Here is a 23,631-nt window from a genome sequence, read left to right on the forward strand (position 1 = left end):
TAAAGTCATATTATCCACATAGTAATTGTGTGCCTGTCTGGTAAATTTTAAAGAGCAGATGTCTTTAATAGAGGCCTATAAAACAGCCCAAATAGCGGAAATGGAATGGGTACAATTCTGCTCAGTAAATGACTTCCTGAGGATGAGGCTACACATAGACTTTTTATTACTCTACAAAAAATGCAAAATCACTGTCCATAGGGAATGCTTGAGTAGCTTGAAAATTCCTAACTCCTGAATTCCTGTATAACGGAAACTAGACGGATCCGTTATGCTTGCCCATGACCTCTATTATGAAGGATCAAAATGGAATGTCTATATGTCTTACGAATTCCATTATTTTCCATATAACATGGGTATAGCAATAAGGGAATTCATAATGTTGATGTGAACCTGCCCTACATTGTAAAGAAAAATGTCAGGACATCTGTCCATGAGCTGATTCTCAAGAGAACATCGGTCACGGTCAGGCAGGAAGACAACGACCCTAAGCACACAAGTCGTTCTACTAAAAAATGGTTAAAGAATAAAGTAAAAGATTTAGAATGGCCAAGTCAAAGTCCTAACCTAAATCAGATAGAAATGTTGTAGAGGGACCTGAAGATAGCAGTTTAGAAACCATAAAAATAACAGAGTTGAAGCTGTTTTGTATGGAGGAATGGGCTATAATTCCTTCAAGCCGATGTGCAGGACTAATCAACAATTACTGGAAACGTTTGGTTGCAGTTATTGCTGCACAAGGGGGGGTCACACCAAACGTGATAGGTTAAAATATATCTCACAATAACGAATTCATATAAAAATCTTCAGCTTTATTCCAAATAAAATGAAAAGGTTGCAGCCTGTATCATTTAGGCTGACATATTTCAAACAGATAGGTTCTTAGCCATGGCATAAAGTGGATAGTACCCAGGGCCGGCGCCACCAGTAGTGTGCACTTCCTTTCAGTCCGGCCGGGTACAGGAAACAAATGCTCCTGTACCGCGGACCGAACAAAGCTCGGCCACGCTACATTAGAGGTGACAAGGGAGGGGGGTAAAATGAGAGTGACAAGGGGGGGCGTAGAATGAGAGTGACAAGGGGGGGTAGAATGAGAGTGACAAGGGGGGGTAAAATGAGAGTGACAAGGGGGGGTAAAATGAGAGTGACAAGGGGGGGTAAAATGAGAGTGACAAGGGGGGGTAAAATGAGAGTGACAAGGGGGGGTAAAATGAGAGTGACAAGGGGGGGTAAAATGAGAGTGACAAGGGGGGGTTAGAATGAGAGTGACAAGGGGGGGAGTAGAATGAGAGTGACAAAGGGGGGGTAGAATGAGAGTGACAAGGGGGGAGTAGAATTAGAGTGACAAGGGCGGGTAGAATGAGAGTGACAAGGGGGGGTAGAATGAGAGTGATGGGGGGGTAGAATATGAGAGTGACAAGAAGGGGGGGGTAGAATGAGAGTGACAAGGGAGGGGGGGTAGAATGAGAGTGACAAGGGGGGGTAGAATGAGAGTGACATGGGGTCACTTTTTTGGAGTTTCTACTCTAGGGGTGCATCAGGGGGGCTTCAAATGGGACATGGTGTCAAAAAAAACAGTCCAGCAAAACCTGCCTTCCAAAAACCGTATGGCATTCCTTTCCTTCTGCACCCTGCCGTGTGCCTGTACAGCGGATTACGACTACATATGGGGTGTTTCTGTAAACTACAGAATCAGGGCCATAAATATTGAGTTTGGTTTGGCTGTTAACCCTTGTTTTGTAACTTGAAAAAAATTATTAAAATGGAAAATCTGCCGAAAAAGTGAAATTTTGAAATTGTATCTCTATTTTACATTAATTCTTGTGGAACACCTAAAGGGTTAACGACATTTGTAAAATCAGTTTTGAATACCTTGAGGGGTGTAGGTTCTTAGATAGGGTCACTTTTATGGAGTTTCTACTCTAGGGGTGCATCAGGGGGGCTTCAAATGGGACATGGTGTCAAAAAAAACAGTCCAGCAAAACCTGCCTTCCAAAAACCGTATGGCATTCCTTTCCTTCTGCGCCCTGCCGTGTGCCCGTACAGCGGTTTACGACCACATATGGGGTGTTTCTGTAAACTACAGAATCACGGTCATAAATATTGAATTTGGTTTGGCTGTTAACCCTTGCTTTGTAACTGGAAAAAAATTATTAAAATGGAAAATCTGCCAAAAAAGTGAAATTTTGAAATTGTATCTCTATTTTCCATTAATTCTTGTGGAACACCTAAAGGGTTAACGACATTTGTAAAATCAGTTTTGAATACCTTGAGGGGTGTAGTTTCTTAGATGGGGTCACTTTTATGGAGTTTCTACTCTAGGGGTGGATCAGGGGGGCTTCAAATGGGACATGGTGTCAAAAAACCCAGTCCAGCAAAACCTGCATTCCAAAAATTCTTAATTCTTGTGGAACACCTAAAGGGTTAACAAAGTTTTTAAAATCAGTTTTGAATACCTTGAGGGGTGTAGTTTATAGAATGGGGTCATTTTTGGGTGGTTTCTATTATGTAAGCCTCGCAAAGTGGTCCCTAAAAATAGAATTTTTGAAAATTTATGAAAAATTTCAAGATTTGCTTCTAAACTTCTAAGCCTTGTAACATCCCCAAAAAATAAAATATCATTCCCAAAATTATCCAAACATGAAGTAGACATATGGGGAATGTAAAGTAATAACTATTTTTGGAGGTATTACTATGTATTATAGAAGTAGAGAAATTGAAACTTGGAAATTTGCAATTGTTTAATTTTTTTTGGTAAAGTTGGTATTTTTTTATAAATAAAAATGATTTTTTTTTACTCCATTTTACCAGTGTCATGAAGTACAATATGTGACAAAATAGTCTCAGAATGGCCTGGATAAGTCAAAGCGTTTTAAAGTTATCAGCACTTAAAGTGACACTGGTCAGATTTGCAAAAAATGGTCAAGTCCTTAAGGTGAAATAGGGCTGAGTCCTTAAGGGGTTAAAGGAGTGGGCACTGTTAGAGGGGCAGGTACTGTGGAGGTCACTGTTAAAGGGGTGGGCACTGTAAAGGTCACTGTTAAAGGGGCGGCACTGTGGAAGTCACTGTTAAAGGGGCGGGCACTATGAAGTTCACTGTTAAAGGAGCAGCGACTATGAAGGTCACTGTTAAGAGGGTGGTCAATGTTAAAGGGGCGGGCATTGTGAGGTCACTGTTAAAGGGGCAGGCACTGTGGAGGTCACTGTTAAAGGGGCAGGTACTGTGCAGGTCACTGTTTAAGGGGCGGGCACTGTGGAGGTCAATGTTAAAGGGCGGCCACTGTGGAGGTCAATCTTAAAGGGGCAGCCACTGTGGAGGTCACTGTTAAAGAGGCGGGCACTGTGGAGATCATTGTTAAAGGGGAAGGCACTGTGGAGGTCATTGTTAAAGGGGCGGGCACTGTGGAGGTCACTGTTAAAGGAGTGGGTAATGTAGAGGTCACTGTTATGGGGAATACTGTTGATATCTTTTTATGACACACCGAAACATAAAATGAAATAGATGAAACCGGGTCCTTCTGCTAGTCTCTTATATTATAAAAATTAGTTTCTGTCTGTCTGTCTAGACGTCTGTCTGGACGTTCTTTATGCAGGACCAAACGACTGGACCGAACTTCACCAAATTTGGCACACAGGTACATCAGGTGTCCGGGAAGGTTTTAGACTGGGTCTCCACTCTCTAGGACGTACCGTTCCTGAGATATTCCCAAAGAATTACCTGCATTAGCCAATACAAGCCAGCAAGCCTTTCACTTAAATCCGAACTGCCATTTACACGGTCACATGTCCCTTATCAGCCAATAGAAGCTCGCAGGTCCTACTTCAGGTTGCCATAACAACTGATCACAGGTTTTAGCAGTTCGCAGGTCCTTAAATATTCAGTCATATGACGTATGATGGCACAACTACACTGATACATGCATGTGGGGCAGGGGCCACTAATAAATGGACAGGCGTTGTGGAGTTCACTGTTAAAGGGGCGGGAACCGTAGAGGTCACTTTTAAAGGGGCAGGCACTGCGGTTGTCACTGGTAAAGGGGCGGGCACTGTGGAAGTCACTGTTAAAGGGGCGGCAAAGATGAAGATCACTGTTAAAGGGGTGGTCAATGTTAAAGGGGCGGGCACTGTGGAGGTCACTGTTAAAGGGACGAGCACTGTGAAGGTCACTGTAAAAGCAGCGGCCACAATGAAGGTCACTGTTAAAGGGGTGGGCTATGTTAAATGGGCGGGCACTGTTGAGGTCACTGTTTAGGGGGCAGTTACTGTTAAAGGGGCGGGCACTGTGGAGGTCACTGTTAAAGGAGCGGGCACTGTGGAAGTCTTTGTTAAAGGGGCGGGCACTCTGGAAGTCACTGTTAAAGGAGCCGACACTATGAATGTCACTGTTAAAGGGGCAGCCACTATGAAGGTCACTGGTAAAGGGTTGGTCAATGGTAAAGGGGCGGGCACTGTGGAGGTCACTGTTAAAGGGGCGGACACTGTTGAGAACACTGTTAAAGGGGTGGTCACTGTTAACCCCTTAAGGACACAGCCTTTTTACACCTTAGGACCAAGCCATTTTTTGAAAATCTGACCAGAGTCCCTTTAAGTGCTGATAACTTTAAAACGCTTTGACTTATCCAGGCCGTTCTGAGACTGTTTTTTCGTCACATATTGTACTTCATGACACTGGTAAAATGGAGTCAAAAAAATAATTTTTTTTGCACCAAAAAATACCTAATTTAACAAAAATTTTGAAAAATTTGCAAATTTCTAAGTTTCAGTTTCTCTACTTCTGTAATACATAGTAATACCCCCAAAAATTGTGATGACTTTACATTCCCCATATGTCTACTTCATGTTTGAATTGTTTTGGGAATGATATTTTATTTTTTGGGGATGTTATAAGGCTTAGAAGTTTAGAAGCAAATCTTGAAATTTTTCAGAAATTTACAAAAACTCAATTTTTAGGGACCAGTTCAGGTCTCAAGTCACTTTGCGAGGCTTACATTATAGAAACCACCCAAAAATGACCCCATCTAAGAAACGACACCCCTCAAGGTATTCAAAACTGATTTTGCATACGTTGTTAACCCTTTAGGTGTTGCACAAGAGTTATTGGCCAATGGGGAGGAAATTTGAGAATTTCATTTTTTTTTCTAATTTTTCATTTTAACCCATTTTTTCCACTAACAAACCAAGGGTTAACAGCCAAACAAGACTGTATCTTTATTGCCCTGACTCTGCCGTTTACAGAAACACCCAATATGTGGCCGTAAACTACTGTACGGCCACACAGCGGGGCGTAGAGGGAAAGGTGCGCCGTATGGTTTTTGGAAGGCTGATTTTTATGGACTGGTTTATTTACACCATGTCCCATTTGAAGCCCCCTGATGCACCCCTAGAGGAGAAACTCCATAAAAGTGACCCCATCTAAGAAACTACACCCCTCAAGGTATTCAAAACTGATTTTACATACGTCGTTAACCCTTTAGGTGTTGCACAAGAGTTATTGGCAAATGGGGAGGAAATTTGAGAATTTCATTTTTTTGTCTAATTTTTCATTTTAACCCATTTTTTCCACTAACAAACCAAGGGTTAACAGCCAAACAAGACTGTATCTTTATTGCCCTGACTCTGCCGTTTACAGAAACACCCAATATGTGGCCGTAAACTACTGTGCGGCCACACAGCGGGGCGTAGAGGGAAAGGTGCGCCGTATGGTTTTTGGAAGGCTGATTTTTATGGACTGGTTTATTTACACCATGTCCCATTTGAAGCCCCCTGATGCACCCCTAGAGGAGAAACTCCCTAAAAGTGACCCCATCTAAGAAACTACACCCCTCAAGGTATTCAAAACTGATTTTACATACGTCGTTAACCCTTTAGGTGTTGCACAAGAGTTATTGGCAAATGGCGATGAAATTTGAGAATTTCATTTTTTTGCCTAATTTTCCATTTTAACCCATTTTTTCCACTAACAAAGCAAGGGTTAACAGCCAAACAAGACTGTATCTTTATTGCCCTGACTCTGCTGTTTACAGAAACACCCCATATGTGGCCGTAAACTACTGTACGGCCACACAGCAGGGCGTAGAGTGAAAGGTGCGCCGTTTGGTTTTTGGAGGGCTGATTTTGCTGGACTGTTTTTTTGGCACCATGTCCCATTTGAAGCCCCCCTGATGCACCCCTAGATTATAAACTCCATAAAAGTGACCCCATCTAAGAAACTACACCCCTCAAGATATTCAAAACTGATTTTACAAACTTTGTTAACCCTTTAGGTGTTGCACAAGATTTAATGGAAAATAGAGATACAATTTCAAAATTTCACTTTTTTGGCAGATTTTCCATTTTAATATTTTTTTCCCAGTTACAAAGCAAGGGTTAACAGCCAAACAAAACTCATTATTTATGGCCCTAATTCTGTAGTTTACAGAAACACCCCATATGTGGTCGTAAACCGCTGTACGGGCACACGGCAGGGCGCAGAAGGAAAGGAACACCATATGGTTTTTGGAAGGCAGGTTTTGCTGGACTGTTTTTTTTTTACACCATGTCCCATTTGAAGCCCCCCTGATGCACCCCTAGAGTAGAAACTCCAAAAAAGTGACCCCATTTTAGAAACTACGGGATAGGGTGGCAGTTTTGTTGGTACTAGTTTAGGGTACATATGATTTTTGGTTGCTCTATATTACACTTTTTGTGCGGCAAGGTAACAAGAAATAGCTTTTTTGGTACCGTTTTTTTTTTGTTATTTACAACATTCATCTGACAGGTTAGATCATGTGGTAATTTTATAGAGCAGGTTGTCACGGACGCGGCGATACCTAATATGTATACTTTTTTTTTATTTATGTAAGTTTTACACAATGATTTCATTTTTAAAACCCAAAAAATGTTTTAGTGTCTCCATAGTCTAAGAGCCATAGTTTTTTCAGTTTTTGGGCGATTATCTTGGGTAGGGTATGATTTTTGCGGGATGAGATGACGGTTTGATTGTTACAATTTTGGCGTACATGCGACTTTTTTGATCACTTTTATTACCTTTTTTGGGAAGTAAGGTGGGCAAAATTTCAATTTCATCATAGTTTTTTATTTTTTATTTTTATGGTGTTCACCGTTCGGGTAAAGTAACATGACCGTTTTATAGATCAGGTTGTTACGGACGCGGCGATACCAAACATGTGTAGGGAATTTTATTTTTTTCATTTTTTATCAGTGATAAATGTGTTTTTTGATTTTTACTTTTTTTTCACTTTTATTCACTTTTTTTTGACCCAGACCCACTTGGTTCTTGAAGATCCAGTGGGTCTGATGTCTGTATAATACAGTACAGAACAATATATATTGTACTGCACTGTATTTTACTTACACTGAACAGATCTATGCCTTTCAGCACAGATCTGTTCAGCACCATGGACAGCAGGACGCCTGAGAGGCGTCCTGTTGCCATGGGAACCTTCCCCGTCTGCTCAGAACTTCGCAGACGGGGAAGGGTAAGGAGGGGATCTCTCGGGGGGCTGTCTGGGGGCTCTCTCCCTCTCCATCGGGGGGCTGCAAAGGCACAGCAGCCCACCGATGGGAGAGGGAGGGAGCTCCCTGCGCTGTTAACCTTTTCCATACAGCGGTCCGTACGGACCGCTGTATGGAAAGGGTTAAACGGCTGACATCGCATCGCAGATGTCAGCCGTTTATACCAGGGTGCCAGCAATGTGCTGGCACCCTGGTATACCCACTGAACACCAATGAATTTTCAAGGGGAGGCGGGCGGGGGATCGCGATCCCGCCTGCCGCACCGCCCGCCTCCCGCACCGCCCGCAACCCTCCCCCTGCACCTCCCGCCACCATAAAAATCATTCGGGGGTGCAGGGGGGGTGAATAAAACTTTTTTTAGGCATATAAAGTTTCTGATCCCCGCGGTCAGGGACCGCGGGGACCAGAAACTGCAGAAATCGCAGCAAACCGCAGGTCTGAATTGACCTGCGGTTTGCCGCGATCGCCGACATGGGGGGGTCACGGGACCCCCCCGCGCATTTAGCCTAGGTGCCTGCTCAATGATTTGAGCAGGCACCGGGTTCCGATCACTGCCAGCCGCACGGCAGTGATCGAAAATACACAGGGCGTACATGTACGCCCTGTGTCCTTAAGTACCAGGGCACAAGGGCGTACCTGTACGCCCTATGTCCTTAAGAGGTTAAAGGGGCGGGAACTGTGGAGGTCACTATTAAAAGGACAGGGACTGTGGAGGTCAATGTTAAAGCGGCGGCCACTGTGGAGGTCAATGTTTAAGGGGCGGCCACTATGGAGGTCACTGTTAAAGGGGCGGGCACTGTGGAGATCACTGTTAAAGGGACGGGCACTGTGGAGGTAATTTTTAAAGGGGCGGGTACTATAGAGGTCACTGTTTTAGGGGAAACTGTTGATATCTTTTTTTCTCCCAGGCTGTGAGCTCTGCGCTGCGATTGGCCAGCGCTACAGCCTAGGAGAAGGAAACGCCCAGGAGAACAAGGGCAGTCTCCTCCTACTATAACCAAGTGACCGAACATACCGCAGGGCATTGCAGGAGAACGGAGCGGCGCCCAGGTATAATAGTAAGTGCAGTGAGATCCCTGGGCGCCGCTGTACAGATCATGACACTTAGTTCACAATGTTTGAACCAATGAAAGGTCCTCTTTAAATCAGTATGAAGGTACTATCCACTTCATGCCATGGCTAAGAACCTATCTGTTCCTAAGGGAGACAGGCTGCAACCTTTTTATTGTATTTGGAATAAAGCTGAAGATTTTTATATGAACTGGATGGGCGAGATTTTCTTTCATCTATCACATGTATGGATTCCCTTGTGCAAGTCGACATAGTATCTATCCCATTACCTGAAAGGATTTGAATATGCTCTCATAGGCGTGCGCACGTGGTGCGCCAGGTGTGCCTGGGCACACCTTAATAGGTTCGTCACCTCTGTGCTCACTGCCCCCCGCTGATTCCCCTGTCTGTTATGCTGGCTGCCGCCACTCGCCGCGCTGTAAATTAATACCTGGCTGTCGGCTGCCGGCAGGCGGCAGCTAGTATTCACATAGGGGGGTGGAGTCCTGCACCCAGCAGAGGCAGAGAGGGAGCCGTACGGTGCGTGTTGTGCGGCGCAGGCTGAGTTATGTATGTAACATTGTACTCCCCTGTCCCACTGTGCTATGCCTCCTCTGTTGTCCCCTGTATTACCCTAATACCCCTCAGTTATATAATATATCTGAGGGGTATCAGGGTAAATTATACAGGGGGTAATATAACTAGGGGTATCAGGATACACGAGGGGTAATATAACTGAGGAGGGCTAGGCTACTATCAGACATTATACTGGGGTAATATAACTTATCTTACCCCTCTCCCCTGTATTATGTCCCTGATAGCCCTCCTCAGTTATATTACCCCTGTATATTGTACCCTGATAGATACCCCTTAGTTATATTGTTATATAAGGCTACTTTCACACTTGCGTTGTTCTTTTCCGGCATAGAGTTCCGTCACAGGGGTTCTAAACCGGAAAAGAACTGATCAGTTTTATCCCCATGCATTCTGAATGGAGAGTAATCCGTTCAGTTTGCATCAGGATGTCTTCAGTTCAGTGCTACGGTTTTCTCTCCGGCGAAAAAAACTGAAGACTTGCCTGAACGCCGGCATTTTTTCCCATAGGAATGAATTAGCGCCGGATCCGACATTCAGAATACCGGAATGCCGGATCCGTCGTTCCGGCATGCGCATGCGCAGATCGGTAAAAATTTGAAAAAATGTACAAGACGGATCCCTCGGTCCGCATGACAAGCGGAGAGACGGATCCGTCCTTGCAATGCATTTGTGAGATGGATCCGCACCCGGATCCGTCTCACAAATGCTTTCAGTCAGCGGCAGATCGGCGGATCTGGCGGGCAGCTCCAACGACGGAACTGCCCGCCGGATCACACTGCCGCAAGTGTGAAAGTAGCCTTACCCCCTGTATAATGTCCCCTGATAGCCCTCCTCAGTTATATTACCCCTGTATAATGTACCCTGATACCCCTTAGTTATATAATATAACTGAGGGGTATCAGGTTAAATTATACAGAGCGGGGTAATATAACTAAGGGGTATCAGTGTACATACAGGGTAATATAACTAAGGGGTATCAGGGGACATTATTATGCAGGGGTAATATAACTGAGGAGGGCTATCAAGAGACATTATACACGGGTAATATAACTTATATTACCCCTGAATAATGTCCTTGATAGCCCTCCTCAGTTATATTAGCCCTGAATAATGTACCCTGATACCCCTCAGTTATATTACCCCCTGTATAATGTCCCCTGATAACCCTCCTCAGTTATATTACCCCTGTACAATGTACCCTGATACCCCTTAGTTATATAATATAACTGAGGGGTATCAGGTTAAATTATATAGGGCGGGGTAATATAACTAAGGGGTATCAGTGTACATTATTATACAGGGGTAATATAACTAAGGGGTATCAGGGGACATTATTATACAGGTGTAACATAACTGAGGAGGGCTACCAGGGGACATTATACAGGGGTAATATAACTTATATTACCCCTGCATAATGTCCTTGATACCCCTTAGTTATATTACCCCCTGTATAATTTTCCCTGATACCCCTCAGTTATATTACCCCCTGTATAATGTCCCCTGATAGCCCTCCTCAGTCATAAGTCACCAATGACCTGCTGACAGCCAAAACCAAGAAACAATAATCTGTCCTCCTTCTCCTTGACCTGTCCTCTGCCTTTGACACTGTTGACCACTCCATTCTGTTGCAAACTCTCTCATCTCTTGGCATCACCGACCTGGCCCTCTTCTGGATCACATCATACCTCACAGACCGGACGTTTAGCGTCTCCCACTCTCGCACCACCTCCTCGTCTCATTCCCTCTCTGTTGGTGTCCCGCAAGGCTCTGTCCTAGGACCCCTGCTCTTCTCTATCTACACTTTTGGCCTGGGACAGCTCATAGAGTCCCATGGCTTTCAGTATCACTCCTACGCTGACGACACACAAATCTACCTCTCTGGTCCAGACATCACCACCTTACTATCATGAATCCCACAATGTCTATCTTCTATTTCATCCTTCTTCGCCTCTCGCTTTCTAAAACTTAACATGGATAAGACAGAATTTATAATCTTTCCCCCATCTTGTTCAACCCCCTCAGCAGACCTATCTATCATGATCAATGGCTGCACACTCTCCCCGGTCAACAAAGTCCGCTGCCTTGGAGTGACCTTTGATTCTGCACTTTCCTTCCGACCGCAAATCCAAGCTCTTTCCACCACCTGCCGCCTCCAACTCAAAAACATCTCCCGCATCCGTGCTTTCCTTAACTTTGACTCTGCGAAAATTCTTGTACATGCCCTCATTATCTCCCGCCTAGACTACTGCAACATTCTCCTCTGTGGCCTTCCATCTAGCACTCTCGCACCCCTCCAATCTATCCTCAACTCTTCTGCCCGACTAATCCACCTCTCACCCTATTACTCCTCTGCCTCTCCCCTCTGCCAATCCCTTCACTGGCTCCCCATTGCCCAGCGAATTCACTTCAAAGTACTAACAAATACATACAAGGCCGTCCATAACCTGTCCCCTCCCTACATCTCGGTGCTACTTTCCCGATACATCCCCACACGCACTCTCCGATCCTCACAAGACCTCCTTCTCTCCTCTCCTCTTATCGCCTCTTCCCACAATCGACTCCAAGATTTCTCCCGTGCATCCCCCATACTCTGGAACTCGCTACCCCAACATATCAGACTCTCACCTACATTGGAATCCTTCAAAAGAAACCTGAAAACCCACCTCTTCAGACAAGCCTACAACCAGTGACCCTGCTGCCTCTATACCGCCATGACCAACTTAACTCGCACCTACTGTGTCCTTCTCCCATACCATGTAGATTGTAAGCCCTCACGGGCAGGGCCCTCTCTCCTTTTGTACCAGTTTGTAACTTGTCTTGTTTATGATTAGTGCAATTGTCTGTATTACGTATGTGCACCGCTTTTCATATGTACAGCGCTATGGAATGAATGGCGCTTTAATAATAAATAATAATAATAATAATAATATGTCATCCACGGGTCCCCCATAACAGTATGTTATCCACAGATCTCCCATAACTGTGTGTCATCCACATATGCCCCCATATCAGTGTGTCATCCACAGATCCCCCATAACAGTGTGTCATCCACAGATCCCCCATAACAGTCTGTCATCCACAGATGCTCCCATATCAGTGTGTCATCCACAGATTCCCCCATAACAGTGTGCCATCCACAGATCCCCCATAACAGTGTGTCATCCACAGATCCCCCATAACAGTGTGTCATCCACAGATCCCCCATAACAGTGTGTCATCCACAGATCCCCCATAACAGTGTGTCATCCACAGATCCCCCATAACAGTGTGTCATCCACAGATCCCCCATAACAGTGTGTCATCCACAGATCCCCCATAACAGTGTGTCATCCACAGATCCCCCATAACAGTGTGTCATCCACAGATCCCCCATAACAGTGTGTCATCCACAGATGCCCCCATATCAGTGTGTCATCCACAGATTCCCCCATAACAGTGTGTCATCCACAGATCCCCCATAACAGTGTGTCATCCACAGATCCCCATAACAGTGTGTCATCCACAGATTCCCCCATAACAATGTGTCATCCACAGATCCCCATAACACTGTGTCATCCACAGATCCCCCATAACAATGTGTCATCCGCAGATCCCCCACAACAGTGTGTCATCCACAGATCCCCCATATCAGTGTGTCATCCACAGATTCCCCATAACAATGTGTAATCCACATATTCCCCATAACAATGTGTCATCCACAGATCCCCCATAACACTGTGTCATCCACAGATCCCCCATAACTGTGTGTCATCCACATATGCCCCCATATCAGTGTGTCATCCACAGATCCCCCATAACAGTGTGTCATCCAGAGATCCCCCATAACAGTGTGTCATCCACAGATGCCCCCATATCAGTGTGTCATCCACAGATTCCCCCATAACAGTGTGCCATCCACAGATCCCCCATAACAGTGTGTCATCCACAGATCCCCCATAACAGTGTGTCATCCACAGATCCCCCATATCAGTGTGTCATCCACAGATTCCCCATAACAATGTGTCATCCACAGATTCCCCATAACAATGTGTCATCCACAGATCCTCCATAACACTGTCATCCACAGATCCCCCATAACACTGTGTCATCCACAGATCCCCCATAACACTGTGTCATCCACAGATCCCCCATAACACTGTGTCATCCACAGATCCCCCATAACAGTGCACCTGCGCACTGAGGAGAGACTGAAAGGAGGGGAAGATCCGCGGAAGCAAGCAGAGGACAGCACAGCAGACGACTGAATAGCTTCTTTTGTAAGTAAATTATTTTATTATAGTGCTGAAACTGCTTTAAACTCCAAAAAAAAGTTTTGGAGAGTGTTTCTCTCTTTCTCAGGTCTGAAGCATACCGAGGAAGAAAGGAAAACTCTTGAAAGCTTGTTTTTTAAGTATTAGGATAGTACAATAAAAATTATCCCTGCATACCGCAATACTCTCGTATTTTGCAATCTTATTTATATATACTTATCTCGTTTATTTCAGTAGTATGATTAAGTGGTGAAAATTATTAGTGCCCCCCCATTTTTGACTGTGGTATCTTATGTGCCCCCCCTATATATTGTTCCTAGAGTCCGTCTGACAAATGCATTGAAATACCGTATCAGTATCTCCGGTGTCATCCGGAAAAACGGATCTGGTATATATAATTTTTTGCATTTTTAAAGGTCTGCGCATGCACACTTAATGCCGGATCCAGCACTAATACAGTTCAATGGAAATTAATGCAGGATCCGGCATTCCGGCAAGTGTTCAGGATTTTTGGCCGGAGAGAAAACTGCAGCATGCTGCAGTATTTTCTCCGGCCAAAAAACGTAAGAGGGACTGAACTGATGCATCCTGATGCATACTGAACGGAATGCTCTCCATTCTGAATGCATTTGGATAAAACTGATCCATTTTTTTTTTCCGGTATTGAGCTCCTGTGACGGAACTCAACACTCAGCTCAAATAGTAATGCCATAGTGTGTTTGGTCACATCAGATACTGAAAGCAAAGGTTCACATACTTTTGCCACTCTCATTCATGTGATATTGGATCATTTTCCATAATAAATAAATGACCAAATCTAATATTTTTGACTCATTTGTTTGATGTGGTTATCTTTATCTACTTTTAGGACTTGGGTGAAAATCTGATGTAGTTTTAGGTGAAATTTATGCAGAAATATAGAAAATTCTGAAGGCTTCACAAACATTTAAGCACCACTGTAGGTAAAAGACACTATGTAGGGTGGAAATTCGATTTCAGGTTGTTTGTACAAGATAGCATGTGACATTTGCAAAGGGTTATCTATAAGATACATTTCTTGTACAGTGAATAGTGGTAGACCAGTTACAAAATGGAATAAAAAAGCTAACTGAGTTCTAATGGTTCTCTAGAAACCTACCTGGCACTCTTTTGGCCCAGTTAATCATATGCACCAGCTCCTTATCTGCAAGATTTGTGAGCAATGTCATCATGGAGGCTTCACTGAAAGGTTTGGTTGAGTCATGCTCCGAATAAACTATCGGTGGCTCAGCTTCCATTAAGGCACTGATTAGCTGTTCTGCTGTCAAAGACAATACTGGGCTCAGTTTCATGCTTTTAACAGTTGGGTTCACCCAAATGGATGCTGTCCTTATTTCAGATGTGTTTACATCATTCTTCTGATCCTGTTCATCTTTTTGACGTTTGTGTTTTATCATACGTCCTCCTCTACGATCTTTCCTGATTCCTGAAAAGAAATAAAGACGTTATCTTGTCTGTTACCAAGCTAATAATTGAATTAATTGAATAATTTGAATTTAACATGGTATTATAGGACATATACTAAAAATGATTCAATTGTTTGGTTGAAAGAAGAAATGCACTGCTACTACAAAAGTATCTAAATGTTTTGCAACATTTCAGCCAAAGCAATATCAGGTGCAGAAAATCAAACATTAAAAGGGAGGCCCCATCTCAGTCTTTTATGGACAAATCACTGAAGTATAGCTGATATGCTGATCCAAGTTTAGACACTGCTAAATTTTACTGGATTCACTGAAAGTGTCATAAAAATTAACCTTTATTAATGTTACATCTAAAATATAATCCAAAGTTTTAACAAACATAAGCCCCAATGATACCAACAACAAAAATGGTGATAAAACAATAGAGAGCTGGGCAGGGAGGGGGGAGGAAAGGGTTTGTATATATCTATCCCTCATCCTAAACTCTGTCCCCAGCGTCGCACCCTAATGCACCGCGTTCTCCTACCTATCCCTATCCCACTAGGGCAGAATTAGATGAAAATTAGGACAAAACAAAACGATACCACATAGAGACATCAAATGCAGTGCTGTCTTAAAGCATGGCACACACTGACTGCCACAGTTATATAGGGTGTAAAAAAATCATTCACTTCATGATGTAAACTGAGACAGAAAAGACAACTTATGCTACTCAATAGTACACTGTTATGTGCTGGAATATGTCATATAATGAGATAAATATGTGCTTCTGACGGCTCGCAGTGCTCATCTAAGCACAGCACAGAACCCTCATCCAACCGTTAGACTCATTTCCCTGGTCTGGCATAGAGTGAGTGGCTCTACTGCAAGCCGTCAGATATACATATTTATCTCATTATCTGACATATTCCAGCACATAACAGTGTACTATTGTGCCTATATGTATAGGTAGTCTTTAGATGTCCCTCTGATGAATCTGGTACAAGAGGAAACGCATCAGAGCATTCTCAGGAATTAGTGAGGAGTAACTGTTATTAGTCCTATATATTATTGATACTTTAAAGGGCGTCTCAGGGACAATTGAGGATAGGTAGGAGAACGGGGTGCATCCGCTATTAGGGTGCGACTCCGGGGACAGGGTTTAGGATGAGGGATAGATAGGGATAGGTATATACAAACCCTTTCCTCCCCCCTCCCTGCCCAGCTCTCTATTGTTTTATCACCATTTTTGTTGTTGGTATCATTGGGGCTCATGTTTGTTAATACTTTGAATTATATTTTGGATGTAACATTAATAAAGGTTAATTTTTATGACACTTTCAGTGAATTCAGTCTTTCATGGCCCAGATGGGAATAACCGCAGTAAGCGCTAGACAAGGGAGATGGAGTTACAGAAACATCTGCGCAGCGGTGTTCTACTGTTTCTGTAACTCCCATAGTGGTAAATGTGAGTCATACAAACAGAGTGGCAAAGCAAGCTATGTTGTTTCCATGAAAGGCCAAAATGGCGAAACAATTTTAATCAAGTTCTCAACATACTGTATATCATGAAGACTTTTTCAGGCCTTTATGGCTGGGTGTATATGCGGCGGCTGTCACATGCATCCAAAACCCCCCAACCACGGCAGCCAATGGTCACACATTTTTGTTTGAAAAATTAGTATTACCTTAAAAAATCATGCGACCCTAGGCGGTCACATGTGTGTGGTGTGTCACCAACTTGCAGCAGCCGCAGTGTCAAAGCCTAGCTTAAAGGGGTTCTGGATAGATCATCAGGATCTGACCGGAAGGGGTCCGACACCCGTGACCCCCGCCGATCAGCTGTTTGAGTAGGCAGTGGCGCTCCAGCAGCGCAGCGGCCTTCTCAATGTTTACCGCTGGCCCAGTGACGTCACGACTAGTATCAACTGGCCTGGGCGGGGCTAAGCTCCATTCAAATGAACAGAACTTAGCCCCGCCCAGGCCAGTTGATACTAGTCGTGACGTCACTGGGCCTGGGATAAACAGTGAGAAGGCCGCGGCGCTGCTGGAGCCCCGCTGCCTTCTCAAACAGCTGATCGGTGGGGTCCTGGGTGTCGGACCCCCGCCGGTCAGATGCTGATGATCTATCCAGAGGATAGATCATCAGTTAAAACAAACTGTAGAACCTCTTTAAGAGAAACATCATCACAAGAACTGTTTCTTAGAAACTCCAAGCATTGTGTTTCCACGATCAAGCTAAAAGTATTATTATTATTATTGTATAGTCATCACTTGTCCATGAGTTGTCATGCCTCCAGCAAGCTATATGTATGGTAAATTTACTATGCTAGTATTCATGTTGCTTTAGCTCCATTTAATGGCAGTTTGTGCACATATGGGGTCATTTATCAAACTGGTGTAAAGTAGAAATTGCTTAGTTGCTCATAGCAACCAATCAGATTCCTCATTTCCAAATGAGCTGTCCAAAATGAAAGGTGGAAGCTGATTGGTTGATATGGGCAACTAAGCCAGATCTACTTTATACCAGTTTGATAAATGACCACTATAGTTTCTAGAAACTAAAGTATAGAAAGGAAACTCATGCAAACGCAGGGAAAACACACAAACGCCATGCTGCCCTTGGTTGGATGTAAACCCAGGAACCCAGTAATTCAAGGCAACAGTACTAACCAGTGAACTACCATTCTGGAAACTGGCAACACAAGGAGTGGCAGTTTCCAACTGCAAACTTGTAAAGCAAACCACAAGTAGAATTATCTGAAATGATAAGGCCAGGGCTACACGGCAATATGTTTTGTGCCCCAGCAAGTTTCAAAAAAGTTGCATGACAAAAACATTTGTGCAGCTTGTTTGAAACTTGCTGCTGCATAATTATTTAAGAGCTGTGACCTGGATTTTGCTGTAGAAACAAAAAAGTCACATATAAATCGTAGTCAAACGCCACTGGCATTGTGGTATTTGAGAGCAAAGTTATGTGCGACTTGAAACCTGTGAACCTGTGAAAATTTCATTAAAAGGATTATAATAGTATACATTTTTTAATGTTTTTATTTAGTCTTCCAGCAAATAACAACAGAAAAAAATGTGTACATACACAAGAGACAGTCTGAAGAATTCTGAAATGTGATAGGTGGATAATTACAGGAGCATTGAATTGCAATTGTTATAACTGTAAGTAAAACATTGAAGGTGTTTTGATGTCATTTGTGAGTTTGGAAGACATAGTAAGAAGAAATTATTAATTAAACCGATAACAGGGTAGAAAGTGGGAAGGAAGGGAAAAGGGAGGATGGAAAGGGAAGAAGTGAAGGGAGGGGAGGGAGGTGGAAAGGAGGATGGCACGTGAACCATCCCGTGATAACCACCAGACAGGTGTTGTTTTTTGGTTTGAGGAGGTAAAATCTTGATGAACAGCTCTCATAGGGTGAATAACTTTTTGACGGGAGTTTCTTTGTGTTGGGCAGTTTTCACCCAATCCATTCGAAATAGGTTGGATAGTTTTTGTAAAAACAATCGAAATGGTGGGGCTTGGGGGAGAGCCATACAGTCTTTCGGGATACACTGGGTAGAATAAACATTAACTTCTTCATGTCCGGAAAGCAGTGATAGACCTGACCAAAAATCACCCAAAAAGGCATAAGAGGGATAAAATTTATCAGATGGGCAAGAGCGAATAATTCGACCCTCTTCCAAAACTGTTGAATTATAGGCTAACCCCAAAAGCAGTGGTATAAGTCCCCTTACCTTTGCGTGCATCTAAAGCATGAAGAATCGAGGATCCATTCCATGAAGAAGTTCCTCTGTGGTAAGATATATGCTCTATGTGTGATTTTGAGTGACATATCCCAATTTGATGCTGAGTCCAGGCCCCAAATGTATTGCCTGCCAGATAGATCCAACTGTATTGCCATCCTCAGGACTGCAATACAATTGAATCTAATGACCTGCAAGAGCTGAAGGACCTGTGATGACATCACAGTCCATGTGATCAGTTCTAAATGCAGCAGCTGAAAAGGACCTACGATGATGTCACCATCATGTGACCAGTGCAGAAGAGGACGGCTCAGCAGTGAAGCACTGGGAAGAAGCTGTGGTGAGGTCTGCTGCATGAGGAGAGGTAAGTTAAGGGGTAGATTAATCAGTGTGAGAGGCAGAGCAATGTTGGGAGTTGTAGTTATTTAACTGAGACCTTAGGTTAGGGCTGAAGGGAGGGAAGTTATTTACATGGGACTGAAAGTTGAGGGGTGATGTTATATACAGTGAGGAACAGAAGTATTTGAACACCCTGCGATTTTGCAAGTTCTCCCACTTAGAAATCATGGAGGGGTCTGAAGTTCACATTGTAGGTGCATTCCCACTCTGAGAGATAGAATTATTTTTTTTAATTCAGGAAATCACATTGTATAATTTTTAAAGAATTTATTTGTCTTGCACTGCTGAACATAAGTATTTGAACACCTGAGAAAATCAGTGTTAATATTTGGTACAGAAGTCTTTGTTTGCAATTACAGAGGTCAAATGTTTCCTGTAGTTCTTGACCAGGTTTGCACACACTGCAACAGGGATTTTGGCCCACTCCTCCACACAGATCTCCTCTAGATCTGTCAGGTTTCGGGGCTGTCGCTGAGCAACACAGAGTTTCAGCTCCCTCGAAAGATGTTCTATTTGATTTAGGTCTGGAGACTGGCTAGGCCACTCCACAACCTTGATATGCTTCTTACGGAGCCACTCATTGGTTATCCTGGCTGTGTGTTTCGGGTCGTTGTCATGTTGGAAGACCCAGCCACGACCCATCTTCAATGCTCTGACTGAGGGAAGGAGGTTGCTGCTCAAAATCTCACAATAAATGGCCCCATTTATCCTCTCCTTAATACAGTGCAGTCGTCCTGTCCCCTTCACAGAAAAGCACCCCCAAAGCATGATGTTACCACCCCCATGCTTCACAGTAGGGATGGTGTTCTCGGGATGCAACTCATCCTTCTTTTTCCTCCAAACACGACAAGTGAAGTTTAGACCAAAAAGTTCTACTTTGGTCTCATCTGACCACATGACTTTCTCCCATGCCTCCTCTGGACCATCCAGATGGTCATTGGCAAACTTCAGACGGGCCTGGATATGTGATGACTTGAGCAGGGGAACTTTCCGTGCAATGCATGATTTGAAACCATGACGGCGTAGTGTTCTACCGACAGTGACCTTTGAAACTGTGGTCCCAGCTCTTTTCATGTCATTGAGCTGCTCCTCCCTTGTAGTTCTGGGCTGATTCCTCACCTTTCTTATCATCAGTGATACCTCACGAGGTGAGATCTTGCATGGAGCCCCAGTCCGAGGGAGACTGACAGTTTTGTCTCTGGTGTCTTTTGACAGCTCTTTGGTCTTGCCCATGGTAGTAGTTGGCGTCTGACTGATTGTGGGGTGGACAGGGGTCTTTAAAGAGCTCAGACAGGTGCTACTAAGTTAGATTAATGAGTGGTGTAGAGGTGGACTTTTCAAAGGCACAGTAACAGGCCTTTGAGAGCCAGAATTCTTGCTGTTTCTCAGGTGTTCAAATATTTATATTCAGCAGTGCAAGACAAATAAATTCTTTAAAAATCATACAATGTGATTTCCTGAAAATATAATTTTTTTATTCTGTCTCTTAGAGTGCGAATGCACCTACAATGTGAATTTCAGACCCCTCCATGATTTCTAAGTGGGAGAACTTGCAAAATCGCAGGGTGTTCAAATACTTCTGTTCCTCAGTGTACATGGGACTGTGTGTTGGAGTTGGCTGGGGCAGGGTGATGGTATTTACATTGGACTTTATGTTGAAGGCAGCTGTGGGAGGGAGTCATATTATTTACATGGGACTGAATGTTGAAGGGTATTGCTATTTACATGGAATGTTGGAGGTGGCTGGGGAGGGAGTGATTTTATTTACATGTGACAGAATATTAAGGGGATTATGTTATTTAAGTGGCACTGTACACTGCGTGCAGAATTATTAGGCAAATGAGTATTTTGACCACATCATCCTCTTTATGCATGTTGTCTTACTCCAAGCTGTATAGGCTCGAAAGCCTACTACCAATTAAGCATATTAGGTGATGTGCATCTCTGTAATGAGAAGGGGTGTGATCTAATGACATCAACACCCTATATTAGGTGTGCATAATTATTAGGCAACTTCCTTTCCTTTGGCAAAATAGGTCAAAAGAATGACTTGACAGGCTCAGAAAAGTCAAAAATATTGAGATATCTTGCAGAGGGATGCAGCACTCTTAAAATTGCAAAGCTTCTGAAGCGTGATCATCGAACAATCAAGAGTTTCATTCAAAATAGTCAACAGGGTCGCAAGAAGCGTGTGGAAAAACCAAAGCGCAAAATAACTGCCCATGAACTGAGAAAAGTCAAGCGTGCAGCTGCCAAGATGCCACTTGCCACCAGTTTGGCCATATTTCAGAGCTGCAACATCACTGGAGTGCCCAAAAGCACAAGGTGTGCAATACTCAGAGACATGGCCAAGGTAAGAAAGGCTGAAAGACGACCACCACTGAACAAGACACACAAGCTGAAACGTCAAGACTGGGCCAAGAAATATCTCAAGACTGATTTTTCTAAGGTTTTATGGACTGATGAAATGAGAGTGAGTCTTGATGGGCCAGATGGATGGGCCCGTGGCTGGATTGGTAAAGGGCAGAGAGCTCCAGTCCGACTCAGACGCCAGCAAGGTGGAGGTGGAGTACTGGTTTGGGCTGGTATCATCAAAGATGAGCTTGTGGGGCCTTTTCGGGTTGAGGATGGAGTCAAGCTCAACTCCCAGTCCTACTGCCAGTTTCTGGAAGACACCTTCTTCAAGCAGTGGTACAGGAAGAAGTCTGCATCCTTCAAGAAAAACATGATTTTCATGCAGGACAATGCTCCATCACACGTGTCCAAGTACTCCACAGCGTGGCTGGCAAGAAAGGGTATAAAAGAAGAAAATCTAATGACATGGCCTCCTTGTTCACCTGATCTGAACCCCATTGAGAACCTGTGGTCCATCATCAAATGTGAGATTTACAAGGAGGGAAAACAGTACACCTCTCTGAACAGTGTCTGGGAGGCTGTGGTTGCTGCTGCACGCAATGTTGATGGTGAACAGATCAAAACACTGACAGAATCCATGGATGGCAGGCTTTTGAGTGTCCTTGCAAAGAAAGGTGGCTATATTGGTCACTGATTTGTTTTTGTTTTGTTTTTGAATGTCAGAAATGTATATTTGTGAATGTTGAGATGTTATATTGGTTTCACTGGTAAAAATAAATAATTGAAATTGGTATATATTTGTTTTTTGTTAAGTTGCCTAATAATTATGCACTGTAATAGTCACCTGCACACACAGATATCCCCCTAAAATAGCTAAAACTAAAAACAAACTAAAAACTACTTCCAAAAATATTCAGCTTTGATATTAATGAGTTTTTTGGGTTCATTAAGAACATGGTTGTTGTTCAATAATAAAATTAATCCTCAAAAATACAACTTGCCTAATAATTCTGCGCTCCCTGTATATTGGAAGGGCAGGAGAGATGGTGTGATGTTATTTACATGGGACTGTATTTTGGAGGGGGCTGTAGATAGAGAGGGATGTTATTTACATGGGACTGTATATTTGAGGGGGCCGGAGAGATGGTGTGATGGTATTTATTGGTCGGCTTGGGTCCCGGATCTTTTGAGACTCTAGCAATGCCCCTGGCCAAGGCTATACAATGAGAATCCTTATGTCTGTAATATCTTTGAGTGGGAGATCTGTATAATTGTATATTTTAATAGGCAATGGAGAATAAGTACCCCTGGCAGTATTTATCTTTGTGGGGAACAAAAGATCATCCATTTGTTTCCCCAATGCACATGAACAGTTGGTCAGCTTTGGCACACATTTGATGATCAGCTCATCAAACTGGCAGGTTTGCCCAACTGTCACATTCTCTTTGCATATAGGGCTATAGACCAGTGCTACATCGATTGATATTTGTTAGTCTACTTTCACACTGGCGTTTTGGCTTTCCGTTTGTGAGATCCGTTCAGGGCTCTCACAAGCGGTCCAAAACGGATCAGTTTGCATTCTAAGTTTCTCCATATGTTTATTTAATTGTGTTATATGTATTATATGTTTATTATATATATTATATGACCTACATGCATTTATTTCATTCTATCAGTTAGAATTGCAATTTATTTACAATGGTAATTAGGCATCTACACAGTCCATATGCCTTTCCAGGTTTTATAAAGTACCAAATCTATGGGAGGAACAGTCCCCCCTTGCCCTCTATAAAATACCCAAATGACCAGTCTTTTTGCATATATCACCAATCAAGATGGAGCAAATTCCGGTCTATTTGTTACATCATCCCCGCTAACCAGCTACTCCACATTGTTTACAACGTGGGATGCCACGTGAGACGCCGGACAATTTGCTTCACTCATACAGCGAGCAGCTGGGACACAGAGACCACACGCCCCCAGCAGCGATCATAACATGTCTGTGTGGATGTACTATAAGGAACCGCGGAGATGCCTATAAGTGGTAAGTTAACACGACCACACACACTGGATGTTAAGTAACCATTGTTCACATCACAGTACAATTGGCAATATTAGATGTAAATATTGGATGAGCTCGAGCTTCTCAGTCTACCAACTACCCCTACAAACTGGGTCATTTAACGGACAAACAATATATCATAGAGGTGCCATTACTGAACAATCTGGGATCACCCAATTTATTAATCAAATAGCTCTCCATGAAG

The 23,631-nt window shown here is 43.4% G+C and overlaps 1 protein-coding gene across 3 annotated transcripts in view; it reads right to left on the reverse strand.

Moving 5' to 3' along the window:
- The window catches only part of ESR1 (estrogen receptor 1), a 524,188-nt gene that overhangs the window by 64,071 nt on the left and 436,486 nt on the right, over positions 1-23,631 (reverse strand). For all 3 annotated transcript variants that reach the window (XM_040429500.1, XM_040429501.1, XM_040429499.1), the window contains one exon: positions 14,551-14,877. In XM_040429500.1, coding sequence (XP_040285434.1) covers positions 14,551-14,877 — 327 coding nt within the window. The remainder of the gene's footprint in view (positions 1-14,550; positions 14,878-23,631) is intronic.

Source organism: Bufo bufo, chromosome 4 (genome assembly GCF_905171765.1).
Source record: "Bufo bufo chromosome 4, aBufBuf1.1, whole genome shotgun sequence".
NCBI classification, from domain to species: Eukaryota; Metazoa; Chordata; class Amphibia; order Anura; family Bufonidae; genus Bufo; species Bufo bufo.